This window comes from Grus americana, chromosome 2 (genome assembly GCF_028858705.1).
Source record: "Grus americana isolate bGruAme1 chromosome 2, bGruAme1.mat, whole genome shotgun sequence".
Taxonomy (NCBI): Eukaryota; Metazoa; Chordata; class Aves; order Gruiformes; family Gruidae; genus Grus; species Grus americana.
The window spans coordinates 131,732,687-131,760,215 of NC_072853.1; the positions used below are offsets into that span (position 1 = coordinate 131,732,687).

The window sequence follows — 27,529 nt, forward strand, 5'->3', positions numbered from 1 at the left end:
TTTAAAAATTAAAAAAAACACATAAACCAACTTTTTCTGGAGCTGTCTGATTTACCTAACAGAAAGGCTTAGAACACTGACTCTCTCTTATTAGTTAACTGTGAGTTTTCTTACTGAAAATTTACTTCTAAAAAGCCCAAGCCAAACAAACAAAACCACCACCACCACCCCAAAAAAAAACCCCAACAAAAAAAACACAAAAAACCCCCCCAAAACCACGAACACCACACCACCACCCAAAAAACCACCACACACCTTGTATCAGATGTGTATCTTCTATTACCGGGTATAAATACCAAAACTGATTTAGAGTTCTGTCTGTTAGTTGATTCTTCTGGTCCTTAGAATCTTTCCTCCTATCTTTTATGCATACAAAGGAAAACATAGAGAATATGATGGTATTTCTAGCTTGTGTGTGCCTCATGTAGTAACTGTGAGGTCATCAACGGTGGTGGGGTTTCCCCCCCCCCACTACAGCATCAGTCACCAGAAAAACAGCTCTAGCATAAGAGGTCAGTTGACACAAGGAACACAAATGAGTTGTGTATCTGTTCTGTCATGAAAACTATTCACATTTAATTGTGTGTACTCAGTGAGAAACTGCTTATATTTATTGCTTATCAAAGAATAGTTCTTAAACTTCTGAGCAATACACAAACTGATTAAAAGAACAATAAGCAGTGCATTTTTCAAAGTCTTCTAAATATCGTATTGGATTCCTCTGTTTTTACATTAAGCTCATCGCTTGAAGGTATTTTTTGAGTGACACAGCGTAAGAACACCTCAGGATTTTGTGGCAGATGAAAGTTTATAACATAAAACATAAATCTCTACGCACACACCCACACCCTCCAATTCAAAATAAATGAAAACTGAAGGTTAGATGCAGTAACACCTATTACTTATGCAGACGTATCCATAACAACTAGTACTTACCTCAGTGCTTTCTGCTTGAAGATGATGAGCCTATATATACACTGGTTTTTCTCATCAAGGCATACTGTATCCCTTATGTTTTCATAAAGCACTGTAATTGGAAATAGTCTGACAGCAGCTTTCCAAGTCTTCATCTTGGCAATGAATCTGGCTGCAAAGTGATTCTAGTTGTATGAAGCATTTGAAACTGTTTATTTCGCACTGCTGGTACTCATTGATTTGTTTGTATTTCTTCAGTGTCTCCTCTAGGCCTATAAAATTCTCTGCAGTGCTTCAGCAGACATTTTGCCAGGAACATGACAGTGAACTCAAACTGAGTGCTTCTTTTTCATTTTCAGGGAGGTAGTGGTGGTTTTAGGTGTCGTCCTCCCCACCCACTCTGATCACTCTGTTTTGGTGGCTCCAAGCACTTGTAGATCATTGAATGCTTGGATGCAGGCAGTGACTAATGTTATATACATTGATAGGACAGAATCTCTTCTGTTTTCTTCAGCCTTGTACCTTACAACTTGAGTTCTTTGTGTCTTTATTTATAGTGGTACACTGTAAACTATGACTGTCTTAATACTACTGGTAATAATTTAGGTAAATGGCATTTTGCTTTTGTTGGAACTTTGAAAAGAAGTGTGTTTATGGCAAGATTTTTAAGTACAGTTCTGCTCCCATCTCACTTCCTGTAGATATTTAGTTGTGCCAGCAAATATATTGTAGCATAAGGAATGTAATTTTGTTCTAACCACAGCAAACAAGGGTTGAGACATTAAAAAAAAAAAAAAACAACCACAAAACAAAAAAAGGTGAGTTGAGCAAAGAAATTAGTTTGTCAGGACTGTTAAGCAGTCTGTGGCTGAGCTGGAAATGGAACTTGTAGCCTTTGATCCTTGCCAGTGCAGAACATTCACTTTTGTTATTTAAAATTTGGACCAAAATTAACTTTGGTACTTAATAATTTTCTTTAAGATAAGTTTTACCATTAGTGATGGTGGGCTAAACCAATGCTTTGTGTGCAAAATTCTTCTAGTTGCCTCATGACAGTTCTTTTTCGTCTTTGCTTTAAACCTGGAGGAATTAAGCTGTTCCTTGTTATATGAAGATCTCGATACCTAGACAGAAAACAAGATCTAGAATGTCTTGGTTATGCTGGAGAGCAAGACTGTGTCCAGACTTGCTGTAAGAAGCAGAAAAGGATATAATATTCTGTGTCATCTCTAATCTGTTCAACAGAGTCCACGAAACTCTCACATCTGTTTCACTTCTTAGGGGTCCTGTCTCGGAGATCTGTGGCATAGCTTGTTACTGTCTCCATGTCCACTATTCCAGACAATGTGCTAGCTATTAGGCTCCCTTCTTGGTTCATGTCAAGCATAACTGGACTTAAAGAAAAGTAACTGTGGTTCTTTTACTGATGGCATCCACTCAGATTTCATAACATGCTCTTCTCACATTCAGAGTGCAAGCCTCAGTGAAAACACTGAGCAATAGTTGCAGCTATTGGTCATTGTTAGCCAGAGAATTCAAGGATCCTTTAATGGTCATGGTCAGGGATTCTTTAATGGTCATGGCAGGTACTACAATGTTCCTTTCTCCTTCCACTCCAAACCTGCTCTTAAATAACAAGGTCTAGTAGTGTACAGCAGAGATGCAGTTTGCGTAGGTAACGCATGAGGGGAAATACAGCTGCTGTTGAGTTGTAGAAAAAGTAGTCTGCTTTCCTTTTTGGTAATTAAGTGATGAGCTGGAGATTAAGAGCCATTTGAGTTCATATGAGAAAAGAAACTGATTAGCAATGACCTTTTTCATGCCTGTGTAAGGACAAGGTAGTGTGTGGATACCCCAGACCTCTAGTTAGTATGCTCATCCTTTTCATAAATACCTCAAACTGTATCCCCATTGTTAACTTGTCATGCATTAATAGCAATGGGGAGATGAGATCTGGAAATGTTCTTCAACCTGAGTTTTTGTCTTAATTCAATTCAAAAACATTAAATAGAATAGAAAATGTAATCTTTTTAAGAAACAGAGTTAAAACCTTTTGTTAAGAGCTGAATTTTTTCCTCATGGGTCTTACTGGCTTGATCTGTTAAGTGAATAGTTCATACAGGTCTTTTCTATCTCCTGTAATAGAAACTAAATTTGAAGCAGCTATTTTACAGCTGTCTAACGTTCTCAGGAAAGCCTCGCCACTGCCTGATGCTGTTCAAAGGTGCATTGAAAAGAATTTATGATCTCGGTTCCTTTGCAGTTCGAGTGGCTTTTAATATTGCAAAACATGCTGATTTATAATCTTAGCTGGTAGGTGCAGAGAGAAGGCCATTTATTGCATGGACATGGAGAATGGACTATTGTCTTTCCAGCAGACACTACCTCAGGCTGCATCATGACTGTAGTGCAGTCTGCCTCCTGTCATCCACCTCTGTCCTAGTCCACTGATGATTTAGACTGAGGGATGTTAGAGCATGTTGTACCTTCCTGTGCCTTCCCTCCACAGCCCACTCCACCAGATTTCTTTCTGTTGAAGTCAGATTGCAATGGGCTGTTGGAGTACTTGGGTCTCATCCTGTACTGGAATGATATGCCAGTACATGCCTTCAGACTTGGAAGCTAGAAAGTGTTTACCCCAGTGATATAACAACAGAAAAACTTGTATTTTGACTGCTCATATTGAAATTCTGCTTACCAAGGCAATACAGAGGGCATTTTTTTGACAGCTGTCAATCTGGTACATTTCATTGTTACTGAATTTAGTAAAGTGTTTTCCAAGTATGTAAAGAGAAAAAGGTAGATCTAATTAGGAAAAGATATAAGCAAGGCTAATTACCTCATCAAATTGGCAAGCTTGGCTTATAAGCTGATGCAGTGGAAAGCCTCTGGTAAGGAATGTCTGAAGCTTGTTACGATTCAGCTGAATTGTAGGACTCTGTTACCTCTTTCAAAACAAAACCAAGAAACCTTCAACCCCAGCATTTTACATTAGTACTTGGCATGGACAGATTTCAACTAGAGTAAAAGCGATCTTCTTTAGATACTTTTGTTTGTTTTGATTTCCACTCCCTTCTCCTCCCCAGAAAGAAGAAAAGCAAAAGAAGAGTTATTGATGTTTCTGGCTTCAGGGTGGTGCTGACATGAGAACCCTCCAACAATACGCAGCTTTTTCTTTGTTATGGGGCTTTTCTAAGCATCTTGTCTGCAGTTCACTGGCAGACAGACAATGTCAGTCTCCCACTGAGGTGGTTTGTCTAAGGTGTTTATTTCCATACTCTCTAGTTCATGCCACCTTCCCCGCAGTTTTCTGTCATAGAAGATGTTTGTCTTCATTTTGACTAGGCTATTAGGTAGTCTACTGACTGTAGTGAAAAGCTTTAGAGCTAAAATAAATTACGGAGGAGTTACTAGGGATTTCTCTGCTTCTCACTGCAAATCAATACCACTCTTCAGAGCAAGGGGTTAGCACACTGACACTGCATTAAGGAATGAATATTAAAAGCTGCTAAAATCCAAACTGAATGGAGGGGGAGATATTTCACTTAGCCTTAGTAGATGTATTTAGAAACAGGAGTAGGGAATAGAAAACTATTATTGGGAGGGGCAGGGAAAAAGCTTTGGGGGAGGGGAGTATTCTTGCTGGTGGTCTTAATTTCTCTTCTAATCCAACCACCACACTTACTTACTCCATGTTAGTCTTGAATACAAAGAGAGTTCAAAGCAACTTTAGTTAAATATTGTGAACTAATCCCGGCAGGAATGCAGTTATATTGTGCTGATGCTGATATGCAGGTGTCTGTTGAACCTGGAGAAAGATTACATTGCCAACTGGATTCTTTTATTAGTTTGTTTAGAAACAGCAAACCAAACAAGCTCTTCCTCTGAACAAGTACCCTTTTAATAGGCCATACCTTTTAATAAGTGTTTGATGGAAATGTTTTAAGGAGTTTGGTTAAACTTCTAAAGCTATTTCTTGAGAAGAGAGAAACAGACTACAAATGGGAAGCCATCTGCTGTTGCATGCAGTAACATAATTGGAAAGGTGATGTTATTTTTATAACGTCATGTGCAATTATATTTGTAATATGATTATTGAAATATTTTTTGAGAAAGAATGTTATTTTTGAAGTTGAAAGTGTCTTTCTATAGACTTGTAGTCTTTTGGGGCCAAATTATTTAATGCTGTTAAGAGAATTTGAAAAAATTGTGTTTAAAAATAACCAACAAAGTAAGTAACAGCATAGCTGAATAAACATTGAGCCAAATTAATCAGAGTTTAAATTGTCCTTAAATTCGGCATCAGAACCTTTATCTAATAAGTGTCTCAATTTAATTATATCCCTTAAATCATTTTGATAAATGTATGCTGTGTTTTTTATTTCATAATCAGCTGTTGATCAGAGGAGGAATGGTACAGAACAAAAATATTAAGATTTATTGCTATAATAATGGATAATGCTATCAACTCGTAACAGTTAATTGCTGTTTAATAGTAACAATAGTAGAATTTAGAAGGTACTAAACCATCACTTTAGGAAGTAATTTTTTTGACAGCAATTAAATGTAAAATTAGCAGCTGGCTCGTTTAGAGGAATGTGCATCTTTTCTTTGAGATACCAGGAAAAGTGTATATATATGGTAGATTTGTATGTATCACGATCTGAGAAGGCCTTGCTTGAGTTTTCAAGACCACTGATTTCCACCTTTCCCCCCTACCTGTTCCCAAGTTGTTCTTGATTGTAATTACTTATAATACATAAGAAGAGCAAAATAACTTATGTTGTGGTGATTCTGAATAATCCATTTTTCAAACGGCTACAGACTTGTAAATACAATAAATTTAACAGTTTTGAAACAGAGCAGTACTACCTTTTGAAGTCAAACTGAGCTAAGAGTGAGGCATTACTTGTCTGCATCCTTGCATCAGAAATACACAATATTTCAAGCTCACGTGCAAAAATGAGTGAACAGATTTTCTTCGTGCATAATTCGATGCAAGGAGAAATTTCACTGTTTGTAGGAAATGTTCTCTTTTGTATCTTTTATCTTACCCTAACTTAATTAAAACAGATTTTTGACATATTGGTGCATCATTAGATTGCTTGATCCTCTTAAGTGTTCCTGAGCAGAAAATGAGCTTTCTCTGCTGAGAAGCCTTCCTCAGCTTGACTTGTACGAACCTGGAGCACCACCTTCACCTGCCAAAAGTGCAGTGCCCTTCTGTTGCTTTCTATTACATGCAACATTAAGGAAGTACAGACACTTCAGCTTACATGAATGTCAGGGAAAACTGTGGAAGATGAAGAATTGAATGTAATGTTTTGTGAGAATTTTTAGTGAATAGTCTTCCTGTTGTCTTAATTGTAAATTAAATTGGGGTTTGGTGTTTTGTTTTGTTTTGTTTTTAAATTATGGTAAGCTAACTTGGTGTGACTATTTGATTAATAATTCTATATTCAAATTCTATGTGAGGGCAAAGAGAGTATTAGAATTTTAAAGAAATTGGTAACTTACTGCATTTGTGTTCACACTGGGAAATTAATTTTTATTTGTTGAACACAGCAGGTTTTTGATTGAGATAATTAAAAATAGAATGCCTTGGCCTTAAAACATCTTTTATTAAGTTCATTGATTTCCTTAAATCTCTACTGAATGTCACCATTTTTAGGCTTATCGGAATTTATTTTCTATTTTAAACTGATCCTTTTTTTTTTTTTCCTGCCCCTGCCTTAATTTTTGTCTTTCAAAGACATTGAGGCTTAGCTTAATTCAATCTGATTTGGGTTTTTTCTACATCAGAGCTATTGGAAGTAGAAAAAGTATCTCAATACCTTTCTGTTTTGAAGAAATAACTGAAAAGTAGCTAGAGAGGGCTGACACACTTAGTATTTAAGCAGTGAGTAATATTGTAACAGGAATGTTTTAATGGTACAGAGTGGCAATAAAGGCCGAGGCTGCTGTACGCACCTCTCTTCTGTGAAGGTGAACCAGTGTACCTGCCGCGTTTTTCAGGGAAACCGTCTCGTGTACCTCCTTTCAAAACACGTCGGCCCACAGTCGCAGAGCTGGGGCCTTGTTGTGGCACTCACAGTGCCTGGAGTTTCCGTGGCAGGTTGTCATGCTCGGATTTCCTCTCAGTCGCTTGCTCTGACTGACTGCTCTGGCTTCCCCTGACAGGAGCAGGTGGTTCTTGTTGTTGTTATTTGTGGTACCTCCCTACCATCTATCCTGTCACCACTGACACAGAGCACCTGAGGAGCTACGTGCGTGCCAGAAATGACAGGGAACACACCGCGGCTGCCGCCGGTGTCTTGTGAGGAGAAAACTGAGCTGGTGAGAAACGGCTTGAAAACCCCTCCTATTGCGGGAGGTGAAATAAGGTGTGTCAAACCCTCCCCTCAGCGGCGCTCGGGAGGGGAAATGGCGGCGGGCTAGCGGCCGGGGCTGGGCTGTCGGTGCCGCCACGAGGGGGCGCGGGGGGCCTGGCTCTTCTCGAGGCTGCGGCTTCCGCCGTCAGCGGAGCTGGGCGGGTGGCAGCGCCCTGCCCCTGCCTGTCGGTCTGTGCTGGCTGGCTGGGCGGGAGGGGCGCGCCGTGCTCCTACTCCCTGCATGGAAGCGCACGGGAGGTTTGCAAGACTGTGGTAAATCCAGTGCAAACTGATCCTCGTCGCTTTAGCGACCCGCTTCCTATGGTATGTCTTTTCACATCGGAGCTGAATGTCTAGTTTCTCTTTAATCTTCTACTAAGGACTCGTACGAGGCGTTTCTTTGCGCTTGTGTCTCCCCGTGAAGGAGTGGCAGCTGCTGCCCGTTGTGGGAGGGGCGCTTCCCCTCCCTTGTTGGTCGGGTGAGGAGGTAAAAGTGATTTCTCTCAGTGAGTTACGGCTCTCCTCTCCTCCCGCTCCTGCGGGTCACACACCACAGTGAGTCAGCCTGTGGAAGTCTGCACTGGGTTTAATGATGAGGAAAAAGTCATTTGGCCACGCTAAAAACCTGAAGTTTTCTTACCAAAGGAAACTGGCACAGGATTCCCTGGGGCAGAAAATGTCTCCTTTTGTGCCTCCACAAGCCTCGGTGGTTGGGTGAGGGTAAAACCTCAGTTTTATCTTTGTGTTGTATCAGTTCAGGCCGTTGCATTGAGACTGCAAATTACAGGATCCAGTTTCAGTTAAGCTGTGAGACTTCACCTCTTCCCTACTCTGCAAACTCTTGTCCTCTAGGACCTGGACCAAGGTGGCCAGATGTCATTCAGTGGAGGGCACCAAACTGCCTACCACTCTCAGCTTCCAGTGGTTGGAGATACTGGAACTGAGGTGGTAACTTTAGTGCATGAAATAATCTATTTCCACTTACTAGTTTTCAAGAGAAGATAATTTGAAATGCTTTCTCAAGAACAGATCTTCAAGGTACAAAAGCGCAGAGGATCTGCTCCGCTGTTTGTACTTAAGGGCAAACAGAATAGTCTTGTTGGTAAAGTTTGATGGTAAACAGCACTTTAAAATCTTCTTTCGTACCAGTCTGTGTCATCCCAATGATTGAATGTTAGAGTTTTAAAAGGTGCAGTTTGGGATAACTATTTTTATGTAGGTTTATTGTTAATTTGTTTGCAGAGAAGTAAGATTTTTTTTGTCTCACGGTAGTGCACAAATATGAACTTGATATTTTCAGTGATGATGTCCTCCTCTTAGAGAGAGGGACACCCTTGTTCTCCCCTGCTCCATGCAAGAAATGTACTGATATAAGGGGGGTGTTATTGTTACCTGCGGGGCAGGCTTGTTGCTAGATGTTTCATGCATAGCACTGGTGACAAACATGGAGTTGCTCATAATCTTGGATAAGGCACATTGGTGGTAAAATTATTTCCAGTGAAATAAAACATTAAAATTGTGTAAGACACAGTATGTCCAAATTAATTTTGGAAAAGAGATTTCAGGAAATAAAGGTTATCTGAGCACCTGGCATTCTTGCGCAGCTGGTTCCCATCCTTGCTCCACCAGCCTCTTGCTCCACCAGGCATGGTTGCCATCTTCTGGAGGGAGCTTCTCTTGGCTAACACTAAGTAATGATTCCTTCTGCCTTACAAGAAATTGCTTAGTTTTGTGCACTCCCTGTTCCTGTCAGCAGGAGGTAAAAATGAGGAATCCAGTCTGTCTCCTACAAGACTGTGCAAAGTAGTACTCCAGAAGATAAAATTCTTATAGGAATTTCAGTGACTCACAGGAAAAATATGTATTGTTTCATTCTAATACAACCCTCCCTCAAAAAATAAACCAAAAAACCCTGCAAACACTGTTTGCAGAGGAGTGAAGACACTGTAAATAACTTAAAGTAAAAAGCTTTCCTTTTTGATTCCTGGTAAAGATGAAGAGCTTTAATTTGTGAAATACAAACTGTGCTGCTTATAGTGGTTCATTTTAGTGTTTCCAGCCAAAATTAGAAGTGGCCTGTTTTCAATGACACTTGAAAATTTAGTAGTATGTTGATAGTCTGAAATGGAGATCTTCTGACATTGCAAATGAAATATGTGCCACTGCAGTTCAGTTGTGGTTTAGCTGGCCGTGGAGTTGGGATATAATCATATTATTTTAACTCCTGGAGATCATTACTACTTTGGGAAATAAAACCCTCAAGCATCAGAACTGTCAAGATATATATTTTGAACTTTTATATAAAGTAATACTAGGTTTTATTTATTTTGGAATGTTTAGCCAGGTTTTCATTATTAAAACTAGATGAGAACAAGGGGTTGAGTATTTGAGTAGTAATAATAATAAAAATGCAAAACACAAACCTATAAATTTTCAATTTTTTTAATAGTAAAAATAGCTGTTTTGAAATAACTGCTTGCTTTATGCAAAACTGTTTATCCTAGAATATGGATTTAAGCATGTACTCACCTCACATACTTGATTTGAAAAAGCACAGACTTGCGGTTTATGTAAAGATTGCTCTTTTACTACTATTTACCAGGTTTTGCCCCAATAAGGCCAAACCTCCCAATGGATTTGCCCAGGCCAGGCCTGGGTTCTCATAGAAACCCACTAACCTCAACCCTCAATCAATCCATTGCCAACTCCAAAAATTATTTCCTCATCATTTTGGCAAAATGCTGAATGCAAGATGAATGCTCCTTATTTTTCTTTTTTGTCAGCTTCCAAACGTAATGGGTAATGATGTGTATGACCTTAGAGAGTGGAGAAATGTGTGAATTTTGGAAACAGAGGTTTTCAACTGAACACCTAGAAAACCTGTGTGCAGGGTTGTGTCTGTGTTGGAAAGCACTCTCCAGGCCCTTTTTCTCCTTTCTCTCCAGTCTTGTCAGCGCTGGGAGTGAAAAATGCTTTCCCTGACAGGCATCCCCGTACCCGCTTGCTCACGGGGGCTCACAGCTGTGCTGGCAGAGTGTTTTTATTGGTGTCATGTGTCATCTGGGGAGGTGATGCAACTATGTCAATATCAGAAGTCCTTTTGATGCACTCTTGCTCTGTCCCCGTTAGAGGGCTCTGCCAACATAGCTGTGGTGGTGTCACTCGTGCAGAGGGCACTGAGTTTAGTCAGGACCTACGAAAGTTATTTTCCTTCCAATAAGGAAATTTTTCTGAGGGAGCTGATTTCCAATGCATCAGATGCTCTAGACAAGATAAGATACGAGAGCTTGCCTGAGTTAACGTGATTCCAAAAGAGCATCGTGCTGGTGTGCGTGTTTGGGGGCGGTGCTGCATGCCATGAAGCTGGTTTTATTATTGTTTCAGTATAGAATAATAATCCTAAATTTTGAACTTCTTTTTATTTTAATTAATTTTGGAGATCTTCCCTAATTCAGGTGAATTAAAGGTGAGTGTCTTTCCACAGTATATGAATTTTTAAAATTCTCAGACAAAAGAAACATCATAGCATGGTGAGGAATAAAAATACTCATTTCATTATTGAAATGGGGTTATTTTAGAGATTACTAATAATACATGTTATGTCATGTATGCTTGACTGTTAAGTGAAAATGGACCTTTTATTTTAACACTCTCAGTGGCACCTCACGAGATTGTTTGACTTGAATTAAATGTTGGGAAATTCTGTGAAAATGGCATTCTAATTTTTCTCTATTTCAAGCTTCATTAAGTATATTTGCACTTAGAATTTGCAAGCAAGATGTTAACATTTCAAATGGTTAAAAATGGGACACATCTCAGAATTTGAAAACTAAAATAAAGTAGCAGCAGACTATTCTCCCTCCCCACCCCACCCCCCTCTAAGGGACCTTTCCAGTACTCTGCTGGTCTCCTGTTGATTTGATTAATGAATATTTTACCTATTAAAAATAACCATTAATTATTGCGTTTGGCTGCAGCAATAATTGTATGTTTCAAATAAAAACTAATTAACATAATAAGTGGAAAAGCATCACGGCACATGAAGCGTGCTTGCAGTTCACTACCTCTGAAAGATCATGAGATGCCTTTTTGACATTTGTAGCTCTGCAGGTAGTTACCAGCAATTATGTTCCATTTGAAGAGGAAATAAGTATCTGATTTACAGCAGTACTTTTTATATTCTGAGACATGAGCTACTGAGAATATTATAAGGATGTCAGCAGTTCACAGTGATATTCTCTTAGTGAATTACGGTTATACCCCCTACACAGCTCCCTGCTTCGTAGTTGCTGCTGGAGTTTTGTGTGGGTTTTTGGAGGAGAGGGCACATGGGAGATGGCTTAAAAACTGGTTGTTCAGGTGCCATCCCTTCTGCCAGAGACAACCACAGGCTGTAGGTGGTAGCCTGTTTTTAGCTGTGCCGGAGGTCTGAGGAGGTCCACTTGGACCAGGCTGTATCTCTGATTGGCACCACTTCTAATGGGACCAGGAAAGGCCACAGCTTGAATTTCTCTGCTAAGAGAGGGTGTTAGTTGTGCTCGCCTGCCAGAGTGAAGGGGTTTGGGAAAGCGATGAGAATGCAGGGTGGTACACAAGAGAGCTTGCACACCTTGTAAGGATGGGAAGGGAGCTGTGATGTTCTTCACAGGCTGCATATGATCTTCAAACTTCCCACTGAGAACGCTTACAGTATATGATATTCCCCCCCCCTTTTTTTAAAAATCTTTTAAATAAAGAATTTCACAAATTCTGCACTTGCTTTACAGTACTGTAAATTGGTGTAAAGCAAGAAAGCAACTCTTACGGCAAACTCAGGCAAGTTCTGGTCAACCAAATTGCCCCACTGAGGAACAAAGGAACAGATCAGTTGCTTGGATCTGTCCACCACCTCTTGGTTATCCTAGCACGTTTGATACTATTCAACCTCAATTAATGCAAATTGTTTTGGGGACAGAGGAATGGAGAGTTCTTTTAATTTCTGGCAAGGGAAAACTTTTCTTAAGGCAGTAGATTGTAGTAAGGACTACAAGAGTAGCAAAGTAATATATTTTCAAATAAACAGATGAAAGCATGACTAAGTTGATCAAGTGTTTGGGTTGAGAACTTCTGTCCTGTTCTTACTTGTGTGTTGTGTTATTTATATATAATATATGGCACTGGGAAGTTATGCACACTCTCATTTTTCACTTTAATTGCCTATTTGAAGACAGCATGACAGATCCAAAGGTTGCTTTCAGCAACTGAGGAGCACCGTGGTCACTTACTAGTGTGCAATAATTAACTTAATTGTGGAAATCAGGACATTTTAAAGATTCAGGATCCATGATTGGACTCCATGCATTCTTTCTCTTTTCTGATGTCCATATCTGAAATATCTTTTTGTTACATATGGTTATATCACAATTTTATTTTTTTAAACAAAAGATACTTTTCAGAAGATTTACAAATCCTTGTGTTTACATTTGCTTGGCTATTTGGTTTTTAAATTAAAAACTGAAAATGTTGTATGATCTCAGTTGTGTTGCTGAGCTACCATTTTAACCTGAAATCCTTTTTAGTAATCATGCATTAAATTAGTACATGTGAAGCTGTAATCAGAACCCTATTTGGCTGGGCAATGGGAGCTAAGGGATGGCCATTACTTCTAAGAGATCACAGTCTGAATTAAATAGTTGCAGCTTGCAAGGATGAAACAGGATTGCTCAGTAATAGTGTTAGATTAAAAAATGTTCTGCTTTGCTGTGAGACCAAAGCACAGATTTGTTTCTGTGTTGGTTATATGAAATGGATAAGGGAAGGGCAACTGATGTCATCTACCTGGACTTGTGCAAGGCATTTGACACTGTCCTGCACGACATCCTTGTCTCTAAATTGGAGAGACATGGATTTGATGGATGGACCACTCGGTGGATAAGGAATTGGCTGGATGGTCGCACTCAAAGAGTTGTGGTCAACGGCTCAATGTCCAAGTGGAGAACAGTGACGAGTGGTGTTCCTCAGGGGGCGGTACTGGGACCGGCACTGTTCAACATCTTTGTTGGCGACATGGACAGTGGGATCGAGTGCACCCTCAGCAAGTTTGCCGACGACACCAAGCTGTGTGGTGGGGTTGACACGCTGGAGGGAAGGGATGCCATCCAGAGGGACCTTGACAGGCTGGAGAGGTGGGCCTGTGCGAACCACATGAAATTCAGCAAGACCAAGTGCAAGGTGCTGCATGTGGGTCGGTGCAATCCCAAGCATGACTATAGGCTGGGCGAGGAATGGATTGAAAGCAGCCCCGAGGAGAAGGACTTGGGGGAACTGATTGATGAGAAGCTCAACATGAGCCAGCAGTGTGCGCCTGCAGCCCAGAAAGCCAACTGTGTCCTGGGCTGCATCAAGAGAGGCGTGACCAGCAGGTCGAGGGAGGTGATCCTGCCTCTCTACTTGGCTCTGGTGAGACCCCACCTGGAGTACTGCGTCCAGCTCGGGGGCCCCAGTACAGGAAAGACATTGAGCTGTTGGAGCGAGTCCAGAGGAGGGCCACGAAGCTGACTGGAGGGCTGGAGCACCTCTCCTATGAGGACAGGCTGAGAGAGTTGGGGTTGTTCAGCCTGGAGAAAAGGCGGCTCCGGGGAGATCTAATTGCGGCTTACCAGTACCTGAAGGGGACCTACAGGAAAGATGGAGGGGGACTGTTTATCAGGGAGTGTAGTGACAGGACAAGGGGTAATGGGTTTAAGCTGAAGGAGGGTCGATTTAGATTAGATGTTAGAAAGAAATTCTTCACCGTGAGGGTGGTGAGGTCCTGGCACAGGTTGCCCAAAGAGGTTGTGGATGCCCCATCCCTGAAGTGTTTAAGACCAGGCTGGATGAGGCTTTGGGCAATGTGGTCTAGTGGAGGGTGTCCCTGCCCGCAGCAGGGGGGTTGGAAGTAGATGATCTTTGAGGTCCCTTCCAACCCAAACCATTCTGTGATTCTATGAAATACCATATATTACCTTATCACCCAGCAAGATACCATTTTCTCTTACGAGAAAGCTCTGAGTTCTTGTGTGTCTCAGAGTTTGTGTTAGAAAATGGAGCTTGATATGGTCTACTTCATGCGGTCTGCAGCAGTGAATGGATGCTGTTGGTTGTGGTGTTCTTGGAGGGTTTTGTGCTTTAATTTTCAGGCAGGCTGCTTTTGAACTTCTGTGACCCCTTTTTTATATGGTCCCTTTTGCAGTGATGTCCTCTGACTGCTGCTTCTGCAGTCATAACACTCAGTAAAGGTAAAATGCTGGAGTGGTGTCCCTGGGATCAGGGCGTGTTTCCTATGAAGAGATAGTTTTTACAAATTCCCATTTTCTTCAGGAACTTCTATGGAGACTGCCTCACTTCCTTGTGAGAGGTGCCTATGTGAAGAGGCTAGTGTGTGCTAAACTAGGGTGTTAAGTCAGCAGATGCTTTCCAGCTGCCTGTGTGTGCGTTCCCAGTATATACTTGTTGGCTTTTTTTCCTGAGGCAGCCTTCATTTAAATAAAACTTCTGTTTGATATTTCTTTTTGCTAACCACTTGCCTGTATGCATAATACGTAATTTGCAGTTGTTAAGATTAATGCTAGCTTTTTTGTGCTTGCGGGCTCTAGGAGAGGTCCGCAGTAGTTTAAAATTTGGACTGTGACCTATGATGCTTTACCTTGTCTTTGGACTCCGTTATCCTTTTGCAGTAATGCAGCAAATGCAATCAATCAGTCGCTGAAGTAAGCAGGTCTGGTTTGAGCAGCAGCAGAGTGCCAGTAGACCACTGTCAGCCCGATAGAGCTGTCTCCCAGTGGGCCAAAAAGACTGCCGTTTCGTGACCTTCTTGTGATATTTATGTGGCCTGTGTCTTTCAGGGTTGTTTTTTTTTTTTTCCATGGCTTCATGCACTTGTGAGCAATTTGACAAGGGAAGTAAACTGTTTGCAGCTAACTGAGAAATTTTTGCAACTCTGAGATAGACCAAATGGAGAATTTTTTATTAAAACAATATCCTGAAGCCTCTAATGTTCACTGAAACTGTGAAAGTTGAAATAAATACAGTGTCATCTTGTTTGTATTTGCCTGAATGTAGCTTTCTTAGTCATCTATTTAATGAGAGCTTAATCTGGAAATGTAGAAGAGTTTGTTGTCCAGTCTGTTTCATACATTTTGATAAGTCCATCTCTGTGGTATTTAACACCTTGATCTTGGAAAGAACGTAAACTTGTGTGTAAATATTAAAGGTGTTCTTGAAGTCAGGTAGGTTTAAAACTCTTGCAGAATCGTATTTATCCTCCAATATTCTGCCTTTGAAGTGTAGAGCATCATCTCTTTTTTGGAGATGAGGGAAGTCTTTTTTCTTTTTCTAGTAAAGATATAATTAGGGGACCATGTTAATATCTCTCAAATCATAGTTGTCTGTGGTCTTATTCTTTAAATTCATAAGACCACCTGAATAACACTGCATTTGGAATTGAAACTGTGAAGTTCATAATGGCTTCCTTGTAATGGAGGTTTTGGATGGGGAACAGTTTCCAGTAACATTGAATTTATCTGTTCCTGGCTTTTTAAGCTACATCCATGTAAGAACAATAGCGGACTTTTGAGGAAGCCAACAGAAATGTTTGCCTTGGCATCATTAGTGAAGCGAGCTAGTTTCAAGGGAAGTGTAGGTTTTAATTAACTAGCTGAGCTGACTTATATCAGCCAGTTTCAAGGCCAAGTGAAATACAAGACAGGCACTCTGCGAACCTGGTGGTGGGCGAGCGGAACGTGTGTACGGATGTTCTGACAAAGCCAGTTGTGAGTCTGGGGAACCTCTGTGTTGGCAGTTCACCTGAGTGTGATCTTGCACAAAAAAAGTGTGATTATCATAAACATCTCCAAGTGACTTGGGAGATAGATCATACTGTAAGTCCTTGTAAATATGAGGATTTGTGCTTTTAAAATCCTTTGCAGGGCCATTATTTTCTTAACATTTGAGGCATTTTTTTTACTCTTTTTGAGATTAAACAGAAACAACATCCTTGGGTTGGCAAGGGGAGTTTTGTCTTTTTACTTTTGTTGCAACTATTTTGCTTAAGTAATGGCATGGCTGATGATAGAAGACGTTTTTCAAACCTAAGTCTTTTTAAGATATGGTTACAGCTACCAAAAAATCGAACAGTCCAGTCACTTCATTTGTATGTGAACAGGGATTCATGTGTCCTTCTTTAGGTACCTGGGCTCTTGTCAGTCTTGACTTCAACTTCAGCTGGTTAAGTGGTGGCATAGTGGGATAAAAGCAGCACTGGCCGCTTCATATCCAAGATGTTGAAGAGTAGTTTAAATTTCACTTCCTTTAAGTCATTATTTTTTCTTCTGAGACTATCATTACCACTTTGCTAGTGGTAGTGACCTTTCCTAGTCCCAGTAAGAAGAAAACTTGCAGTTGTAAAATAATGCCACTGAAATTTGTTAGCACTTTTCTGTGTGCCCTTTATTAAGGTGGAAAGTGATTTTTCACAGTGATTTAAATGCAGGGACTTCATGAAAGTGAAGTTCTCATGTGAATTTGCTTAAGATAACTTTCTTTTATCTTGTAGGGCAAAACTTACTGCTCCATTATATAATAATGAAGATGTGGCATGTATTTTTGTGCAGAAATACTCATGTAGAACAAAGTTATGTAATTGATGAAGACTGTACTTAGGCAGGATGTGTATGCCTTTTTTATTATTTGATCTCTTTGAAATACTTCAGGTTAGGATTTTGCAGTGTTTTCAAGCTGCAAGTTATTTCTGCATATAGTGAGGTGATTTAGTAATCGTAGGTTGGTTCAGTAGTCAGTGATTCATTTTGTTAGAACGTGCTCCACAGAAAATGCCTCGCTTCATCTGAGCAGTTCAAAGATGGCACAGTGCAATTTATGGTCTTTGCCTTAATTACACACTCATACTACAGGAAAGCTGGAGAGGGACTGTTTACAAGAGCACGTAGTGATAGGACAAGAGGTAATGGCCTTAAGCTGAAGGAGAGTAGATTAAGATCAGATATTGGGAAGAAATAATTCTCTATGAGGGTGGTGAGACACTGGGACAGGTTGCCCAGAGCAGCTGTGGATGCCCCATCAATTGGAAGTGTTCAAGGCCAGGTTGGATGGGGCTTTGGGCAACGTGGTCTAGTGGAGGGTGTCCCTGCCCATAGCAGGGGCGTTGGAACTAGATGATCTTTAAGGTCCCTTCCAACCCAAACTATTCTATGGTTCTATGATTGTACTTGTCTGGTTGCTCAGAATAATACAGGTTGTGGATGTGAGAAATTGGAGGTGTCTAATCCTATAGATGATTAGTTGAGTAACTCTAGTGGATGTTAGCACCCACATTTCAGTCTTTTACTAGTGAGGTGGTCAGACCCAGAACAAAACCCTGGGGTAGTTCATATGAAATCAAAATTTTATTTTAATAACATTTCATTAAAGGAAAAGAGAAAAAAATAGGGTTTCCAAAATGTAACACCATAGTAAAATAAGAGGATATAGCTAAAAACCCCTTACAGCGTTACAGAAAGTACATAGTGCTTTTCTTCTTCCCACTGTGGAATGAAATCAGTGGAACATAATGCTTATGAGAAGAGACAAGTAATGAAGGCAGCTTAATGTACAGTGGGTGGCAATTTGTTCTACCAGATTTAAAGTGTTACAGCAAAACTAATGAAGTAGCGAGTCTTCAGTAGCCCATGTTAATTCAAGAAGAGAGGGTAACTAGTTAAAGTAATCCTAATCAACCAGTCCCTTCAAAATCTGTAGTTGGTTTTGTGTTTGTGCTGTCTGGATATTTTTCTTATAAGAAAGAAAGCTCAGATCAGTCCTAGTTTGTACTGCTTAAATACTTTTCAAGGAAAAGATTTGTCATCTGTGAGTGTTTAATGCATTATAGGTGTCTGGAAACTATTCAGGCTACTTTTGGCTGACTTTGACCAGCCTATGCAAGTTTGAAGAAACATTGACTAAACATTTAACATTACACAGGGCCATTTTGTGAGATCGACAACAGAGCCTCCCCTGCTCCTCATCCCCGAGTCAGATAGTTCAGAGTGTTGGCTGATATGTAACATTCTGGTCAGTGGGGTAACACCTGTTTGGAGACTGTGTCTTTGGGCAGCATGTGTGGTGTTAGAAAATGGTGCTAGTGTCTGTATGACTGTGCTTAAGTGTGAGAGAAGCAGAGCACTGGTAGTCCAAACTTGAAGGTTCAGCGTCAGGCAATACTGCTACTTAATCTCACTGTAGTTGTGTTTGCTAGCTTTTTTTTTTTTTAAAAAAAAAAAAGCAGCTTCCTCCTTCCTTCTTTCCTTCCTTCCAAGCCTGGGATGGTTGTGGTCTTTTTGTAGTTGTTAGCAATAATGTATATTCACCCTGTGCTCAAAAGTGTGCTAACTAACTCCAGGAAAGTAAGTTGGGACTGTCTAAATTGGAAATAAGATACAATGTGAGGGGAAGTCAGAGGCCACAGGGAAGAGGGCAGTACTGGAAAAGAATGGTGTATATGTTCGGTCCTGTGGTACAAGGGTGAACAAGTGGTTATAGACATCTCCATGTGATTTTTAACTTGGTCGTATGTTGGGACATTTTGAGGGGAGAGGCCCAAGCAGCATAACAGCGAACAGGAGAGAGCGATGGGAGGCAGGACGAGTAGCAAGAACTGGGGTTGGGAAGGGGCAGGAGAGAGGAAAGGCACTGTCTGAGGTTGGGCAAAGGATGAGGAAGAGGGAATGGAGGCAGGGAGGAATGGACCAGTGGCATTTTAAGACAGTTCAGAAGAAAAGCTGGTGGTGGTGAGTAAAGCGTATATGTGCCCTGGGTAGCAAGGCTGTGCAGGTTTTAGGTGGGTGTAGTGGGGCTGCTGGTGCAGCCTTTGTGCCCCTCTGCCTGGGGATGGGCTGTGCTGGGGCTGCGTGGCTACTGGCACCGATGGCACGGCTGGCCTGGTCTCTGCTCTTTTCTCCTCTTCTCTGAGGGCTATGCAGTGACCCCAGCGTAAGTTTCTGTGCTTTCTTTTTATCTTCTGTTATTATAGCTTGGGAAGAGCAATAATATCCAACAGTGTTATGTATAGTTCCTGCTACAGTGCAGAAGTGAATGTGACATTCTCATGACTGGCAACCCAGTAGCTGGTTGCAAGAATAATAAAAATGTGTCAAGCATTTTGAGTGCTAAATGCATACGAGATTTTCTCGACTACTTCCTGCATTATTTTTTGGTGGAATTGGAATATACAACACAACACACGTCAAGTCTGATACATGGAGGGAGAAGGGATAGATACACTGAATAGAGACTGTGTGCAGTGCATTCCTTGTGCATCAGGCAGCTCCTACTGAGAGATGGGACTCTGTGCAGATGCCAGCAGGCGAATTTCTCTGTGCTTTGATAACACACTCCTACAAAAGTTATGGGGCTTTTTGGTTTTGTCTTTGCATTTTCATCTTCAGCTGGTGTTATCATGAGCCACTGGCAAGCAGCAGAAGGGTGGTGGGCTCTTCATTAGGGTTTTCCCTTGTCCTCTCCCACAGATATGTGCAGCACTCTGATGTAAACCAGACCCACTTTTGTCTGCTTCAGTCACAGAAACTGTTGTTTATAGATAGAGGTTAATCCCATTTAAGAACTGGATTAGCAAAGATGTAGTCATTTAACCACAGATACCTAAACTTGGGTTCTGAGATAGTAATGGCTGGGATTAATGCTCTGCAGACATTCTGGATTGAGACAGTTTCATGGCAGGCTGTGCACCACCGAAGTGTAAATCTAATGAAGCTCACCATGACAGCAGTTGTATGCTTGGCCACCTAAATGACTGTGGGTTTTGTAGAAACAAAGGCAAGTAAAAGATCTTTGGTGTTGCATGAACCTAACTTCCTCAGAGAAGTGAATTATAAAGATAACATGGAAGATAGCTGCTGCTTTGCTGTCTTTGGTTAGCGTAATATGGAGTGTGGTGTGCTGGTAATTACTGCAGAATTTCCCCAAGCACCAGCAAGATCTGCTCCTTTCAAGGATAACGGGCTTGGGGTTGCTGGTTGGGTTGGCACTTGTGCTGGTATCCCTCTTCTCTGAACTTCCTTAAAGGTACTTACCTCTTAAGGGGAACATACTGACAAAGGCATGTTAACAAATCCTGGAGCCCTGAGCTTTGCAAATGTAGGAAGAAGAGGATCGGTCTGAACTTTGAGGGAGTGGGAACAGGGGATTCCTTGCTCACTGAATAAAGGCATTATCTGCTTCAGGCAGTGGTGTGACAAATGCACCTACCTCAAGCACAGTCCCCATTGAGTTCAGTTAAAAATCTTCCTTCAGGCAGGGCAGCAGAGAGAGATTTCAAAACAATTGTATTACATTTTAAAAACAAAACAAACCCCACAAAAAACACCAGAAGCAACTGATCAAGTCAAACAAATGTGGTTATCAATATAGTGAGCTTTTTAAGATGAACAATGCTTAAAGCTGTAGGATGAAGAACAATCCAAAATACTGGTTTTGCTTGGAGTTCCTCTCCCCCCTCCCCCCATCACAAAGTAGATGCTTCTCAGAAATAGAAGGTGGAAAGCAGCAGTGTTATGGGGAGCCATTTAGTAAAAGCAGTTTGTATTCTTTCTAGTTAAAATGCAGAAGTTGCACCCAGAATTGCTTTTAAAGTAATGCATAAAATAGGTTGTTAATGACTATGTAGTAATCTGCACAGAAATGATGAATGATGCACATTTTCCATTGGGAACTCTTGAAGTCTGTTTATGCGCAGTTCCTAAAGGTGCATTTCTACATAGGGCAAGGCTGTATCTGAAACCTCAAAATAATCTTTTTTTTTTTTTTTTATAAGAACACTACATAGACTACGGGCACACTCCCTTGGTTTTGGTTTCAGAAATTTAAACCAAGACTACTACTTTGTTAGATAAAAGCAAAACGTAACTGAAAAGGACAATGAAAACAGTGATTGAAAACATATTTTTTCATTTGAGTTGAGAAAGTTAGCACTCGAAGGAATTTAATTGTGTTTGCTTCAGGGCTTTTGGTGGGCAATGCTCTGCTTGGCAAGTGCTTTGTTTCAAGTGCGTTTTTGTATGACTTTTCTGATTGAGAGCTCCAGAAAATAATCTGTAGAGAAGGGAGAAAGCAAAACTCAGAGATGCAGAAGAGTGTCAAGTCCCAGCTTAAAAGATGTAATCACTCTTGAAACATCTGAAAATGTGTCAATCATATTTAGAAATTGCTACATTAAAAAAGAAGAAAGCTTGATCCTTTTAACACTGTAAGTCATGGAAAGCAGTGAAAATTAATATTTATGAGGGGGATTGTGAAAGCTTGTGTGACAGTTGGAAATTACATCACTGTTGATGTTTCAAATTCTTGTGTAAAGTAATGCAATACTGTGTTTATGAATGAATGAACAAATGATTGTGCTGTGCTAAGCATAGTCTATATGGATAAACTGGACTGAGCTATTTTATATCTTTTGTCTTCACCTATGTTATTTTGCAGTATACAGTCCTATATGTTTCAGTGTAAATATAGGAAACTCAATTCAGTATATGTATTTTTTTTATTCCAGATACAGACCCACGTGTATTAGAGAAACAAGAACTTCAGCAGCCAACCTATGTTGCTTTAAGTTACATTAACAGGTAAGTGTGGTTATTTTTCAGGTATAACTGATCTTAGTATGCATTATACATATATATATGCATATGCCAAAATGTTATGCTTATGTATGCATTCTGTTTTGTTTCATGTTATATGACACTATGATAACACCTGTTTTGGAATGACAGTTGAATGAAAATTTAACTAAATTTTTATCACTTTTATATAGGGCACAAATAGCCCTTAAGCTGCAATGTTCAATTACTTAGGGAACGAGGTTTTAACCGTTTATGTTTAAGCTCAATCTTGTGTAAAACAAGGTAACTTGTCTTTGCTTAACTTTCTACTTTCTTGGTCTCCTGTGGTGGGTTGACCCTGTCTGGAGGCCAGGTGCCCACCAGAGCTGCTCTCTCACTCCCCTCATTCACTAGACAGGGGAGAAAAGGCATAACGAAACGCTTGTGGGTCGAGATAAGGACAGGGAGAGATCACTCACTAATTGTTGTCACGAGCAAAACAGACTGAACTTAGAGAGGGAATTAATCTAATTTATTACTAGGCAAAACAGAGTAGAGGAATGAGAAATAAAATCAACTCTTAAAACACCTCCCCCCACCCCTCCCATCTTCCCGGGCTCAACTTCACTCCCGGCTTCAACCTTTCCCCCCTCAGTGGCACAGGGGGACGGGGAATGGGGGTTATGGTCAGTTCATCACATGGTGTTTCTGCCGCTTCTTCATCCTCAGGGGGAGGACTCCTCTCATTGTTCCCCTGCTCCAGCATGGAGTCCCTCTCACGGGGTGCAGACCTTCAGGAGCAAACTGCTCCAGCGTGGGGTCCCCCACGAGGTCACAAGTCCTGCCAGCAAACCTGCCCTGGCGTGGGCTCCCCTCTCCACGGGTCCACCGGTCCGGCCAGGAACTTGCTCCAGTGTGGGCTTCCCACGGGCCACAGCCTCCTTCAGGTTCCTCCACCTGCTCCAGCGTGGGGTCCTCCACGGGCTGCAGGTGGAATCTCTACACCCCCTCATCCTTCCTCCATGGGCTGCAGGGGGACAGCCTGCTTCACCATGGTCTTCTTCATGGGCTGCAGGGGGATCTCTGCTCCAGCGCCTGGAGCACCTCCTGCCCCTCCATCTGCACTGACCTTGGTGTCTGCAGAGTTTCTTACATCTTCTCACTCCTCTCTCTGGCTGCAAAAGCTCTCTCTAGCTTGTTTTTTTTTTCCCTTCTTAAATACGTTATCACAGAGGTGCTGATTGGCTTGGCCTTGGCCAGCAGCGGGTCCGTCTTGGAGCCAGCTGGCATTGGCCCTGTCAGACGCAGGGGAAGCTTCTAGCAGCTTCTCACAGAAGCCACCCCTGTAGCCCCCTCCACTACCAAAACCTTGCCATGCAAACCCAACACAACTCCACACAAGTGAGTAGAGAAAGATTTTTTTTCTTTTCAGTCAAAAGTGAAATTTAACTGGTAATAGTCCAATATGTAAGAGAATTTTTTTACAGTACTTCAGAAGTTTTTCAACCACAGTGTATATCTTTACAAATCTTGCTTACCAGCCCTCTATAACCTAAAACCTGAAAAAATTAAGAAATTAAACCAATTTTTAAAGCATTTATCTAAATAACAGAGCCTTGGCTTTTCAGTTATTGATTGATGGCAGAAGTGAAACCTCCAGAGTACTCCAGCATGGAGGAATGGAAAGGGCTGCTTGTGTCTCAGGCTGTGTTAGGGTAAAGAGCAACCTGAGAGCTGCTCCTTATTTTCCCTCTCACCTAAGCACATCGCAGAATTCAATGAAGGTAGCTCCGATAACTTTTCTTCTTGGAGGAGAGTGACCCAAGAGCATGCTGCATGGAAGGAAAAGATGGCAAGGTTTGTGCAGTTGTGGTGCCCCTTTTTCAGTATGTTTGCCAAACTGTCTTCTAATCCTAAATGAACACTGTATAGGAAGTGTAACTCCTCATTTAAACCCCTTTTTCCTGTTCTAGGTAAATCAGCATGCTACTATTCTGGGATTATTTTGCCTTCTTTTATATCATACTGGTTTTTTGATCAGGTATACTGTGGCTGAAAGTTTCAGTTAGTAGCATTTTGGAAATGTATTTCTCGGAAAATATTCTGTATGGGATTATTGGCTTTTATATATGGACACCAGTTTCCTTTTGTATCTTTGCTGTCTAGAGGATGAGATAGAAGTCAAAAGCCTGGAAGATTAACCCAAAATTTAATTCAGGATAGACTGAGTTGATTCAAACTCTCATGGGTCATACAGAATGCAAAATTTTTTTTCTAATTCTACTTCGTGTTATAAATGGAAACCCTCCCCCAAACTTTTTCAAACACAGAATCCACCCTTTGGCTTTGTATAATATTTGCTGTAGAGAAAGTGTGTTGGGGAGGGGGCGGGGGAGAAGACGACGACTTTGTGGTGTGAAAGTAAGAAGGAGTGTTCACTTGGTAAAATGACTAAATTTTCTCCTCTGCATGAGACTATGATGATTAAGAATAGCTGGTATTGACACGATTTCCTTCTTGGCAACTAACTCCTGTTCTTCCTGGAGACAGTCATACCCTTTAAAGCATATTTTGAAATTAAGCATGACCCTTTTTTAACGCTTACTTCTGTTGATCTCATTTAATGTATAAAACTTTTTTTTTTCAATATGTAGGCTTGGTATGTTGCTGTGCATGTTGGTATGTTTCCCTCTTTCCGTTATATACTTGGGCGTTTTCTCTTGCTGCTTCTGTGGTTGTTTTACTTAACGTGAGGGAGGGGAAAGTTTTTTTGAAAATTAGGGAAAAGCTGTTTTAAGACCACAAAGTGCCATGGGACTTGATTGTCCGATTTGGAATCAGACTACTTTTAAAGTAGTTTGAAAGTGATACCTCATGTAGATTTCATGATTTTGGTACCCTTTTTAACATAGTTCTGTGTGACTGAGACAGTTTTAGTTATCACTACATATTTTGTCCAAACCTTCTTACCCTTTCAATTCTGAGAAATAATTCTGCAGAACTGAATTCAGTTGTTCTTATAGTAAAACCCAATCTGAATTGACTCTTATTTAAACCAGCTGCTATTTAATTGCTCTTTCAATTGTATTTTAGTTTTTTCCAAAGTGCTGATGTCTTTCATTGAACCACCTGCTCTATGCAGCTCAAGCTCTTGAGGGAGCAGCAATATCCATTACACTATGAGACATGCCTTTCTATTTCCCACTACATATGCCAGAGCTGAGTTCTGCTTTGTTGTCCCAAGCTATGAACTCAGATTTTGTAGCCTAATACATGTCATAAACATGTTGCATACTGTTAGATATCAAACACCAGATACTGCTGCACTTTTTTTAAACCCATGCTTTTATGGCTTCCAAGTGGAACTGAACTTAGCTCGGTTCCTGCTGCGAGTTCCAGACCTTAAAACAATCTTCCTCAGGTTTGTATATTCAATATGTTCTGTGTGGGCCATACGCTCCCGTGGAGCCTGGGAAAATAGGGACTTCTGATTCTCAGGGACTGTCAAAATTGTAGAAGATGTACACTTAATATATGTTGTGGTAGAAAGATTAAGTGGATGTGCTTTATGCTCTGTTGTATGGTGGCCATTGTAAGCTAAAACAAAACAAATCATAAATCTGGGTTGTCTGGTTTGATAGCTGGGAGGATAAAGTATCAGTAAAGCAGATAGTAGAGACAGAAGGGTACAGGAGTCTTTGTTTCCAACCTGAAACACACTCTTGTTTCTATTTCTCTTCTCCCCCTGGTTATTTTCTCAGGCATATTAATACAGCAATATTGTATGTGCCCTTAAGTTCTGAAACAACCTTCAGATTGTGGATGTCTGAATCTATAAGGCTCCATCTCTTTTTCTCTGCTGGAGATTTACTGCCATTACAGCCTTCAGTAACCACACAGATGCAGCTTTCATAGTGTGTGATCCTCATGTAAACAGATAACATTCCTTTTAAAACCAGTGGACAAAATATAAATTATAGGTAATAATGGTTATTATCGCTACATCAAACGCTTGTACCAGGCACTGACTGAATTGCCACAGATCCTCTTCTCAGACAAAGTTTATTGTAGCCTTAATGCAGTCCCCAGTATTGATGATTGTTCCCTACTTACTTTCTGTTTGCTTTCTTAGAAATCAAAATTGGAGTCAGTAAGGCACACTACTGCCAGAGTAGATGCAGTTCATGTGCTTCCATCCTACAAATACAGGAGTGGTTTCTCTGCAAGGAGTTCAATGGTGCTACTACAGGAATGGGACATTGGCTGTGATCTGTCAGGAGTAGTTGCAAATGAGCACTTGGGCCAACATTCTCCAGTACTTCTTAGAGGTATTTCCCTTGTGTATGGATCAAGACACCTTTATATTTTGTATTACGTTGAAATACAGCGATTAATGGCAATAATTAGTATTGCTTATAGTACTACTTAGATACAGTATTTATTGCTTTAAGTTAATTAACATGACTGAATTTTCCTTGGTGTTTATTGGAACCTACATAGTGCTGTTTGTGCCTCTGAGTCTGTGGGTCTGGGACTTTGGTGGCGATGGTTCTCAAGTTTGCTGTATTACTGTGGAATGTGAAGCCCTGGTGTTGCAGCATACTGTCAAGGTTTTTAGGTTTGTGCAGTCTAATGGAGAGAGACTCCTCGGTATTTGCATATTCTAAAATTTCTTTAATATGGATACTGCTGGTTACCTGTTAGTGATGAAAGCAGCTGTCGTGGCAACAGGTTGTTTTTTTAAAAAACACCAAGCAAAACAAATAATCTCAGCATTATTAGCACAAGTGAGAATGCAACAGAGGCATATAAATACGCCCTCTGGCTAAAAAAGATAATATTAAAAAAATGCTAAAAATAAAAAGCTTTGATTCCAAAAGTTAATGAAAAATGCTTTACAATTAAGTTTTAAAGGAGGTATTTCAACTTTGAGATGGTAAGTACTAGAAATAGGAAGAAAGCATAATTTATTGGAGTAAATTCCTTTCACCTTGAAAATGGAAGGTGGGAAGTGCCATAGTAACTTGTACTATTGGAAGCATATGCTGTAAACAGAACAATTAATGTGCATTTAATGCTGTTTCTATGAAATAAATTTTCCTTAGATACAGAAATTTCTTTGATTAAAAAATTTTCATCATGGTGGAGAAAAAAGGACACTAGAATGCACCTATAACTGAAACTAAGCTGCCTTAATTACATAGTGTTTCTACTGCAAATCATATCATAGTTATATTAGGAAAATACTGAAAGCAAAGACTATTGTAATCTTAAAATCTTTAAAAAGCTACCAAAATACTTGTAATTACAGTAATCCTAGGTTCTTTTTTAACAGTAGTTTTCTATTGATAATTGAGATCAAACAAGAAAGGTTATATAATAAAATAGGTTTTAAGCATCGATCCTGCAAGCAGTTACAGCACACTGGGGTGAACGTTTTCAGTGTTGCCTGTGGGCGGTCTGTTGAATGAGGCTGTCGAATGTCTATAAAGTTTATTCTGCTGCACAACTGGAAGCACAAATGAAGCCTGTGATCAAAACTGGATGGCATTCTTAAGTGAATAGCCTGATTGCCCTTGCACATCTCTGAGCCAGTCCTAACATTTTTGTTCCTCACTC

At 40.5% G+C, this 27,529-nt stretch overlaps 1 protein-coding gene across 1 annotated transcript in view; it reads left to right on the top strand.

Annotated features, from left to right (window-relative positions):
- JAZF1 (JAZF zinc finger 1) overlaps positions 1 to 27,529 on the top strand; it is a 201,992-nt gene that overhangs the window by 89,337 nt on the left and 85,126 nt on the right. The window contains exon 2 of the mRNA XM_054818081.1: positions 21,862 to 21,934. Within this exon, the coding sequence (XP_054674056.1) occupies positions 21,862 to 21,934 (73 nt within the window). The remainder of the gene's footprint in view (positions 1 to 21,861; positions 21,935 to 27,529) is intronic.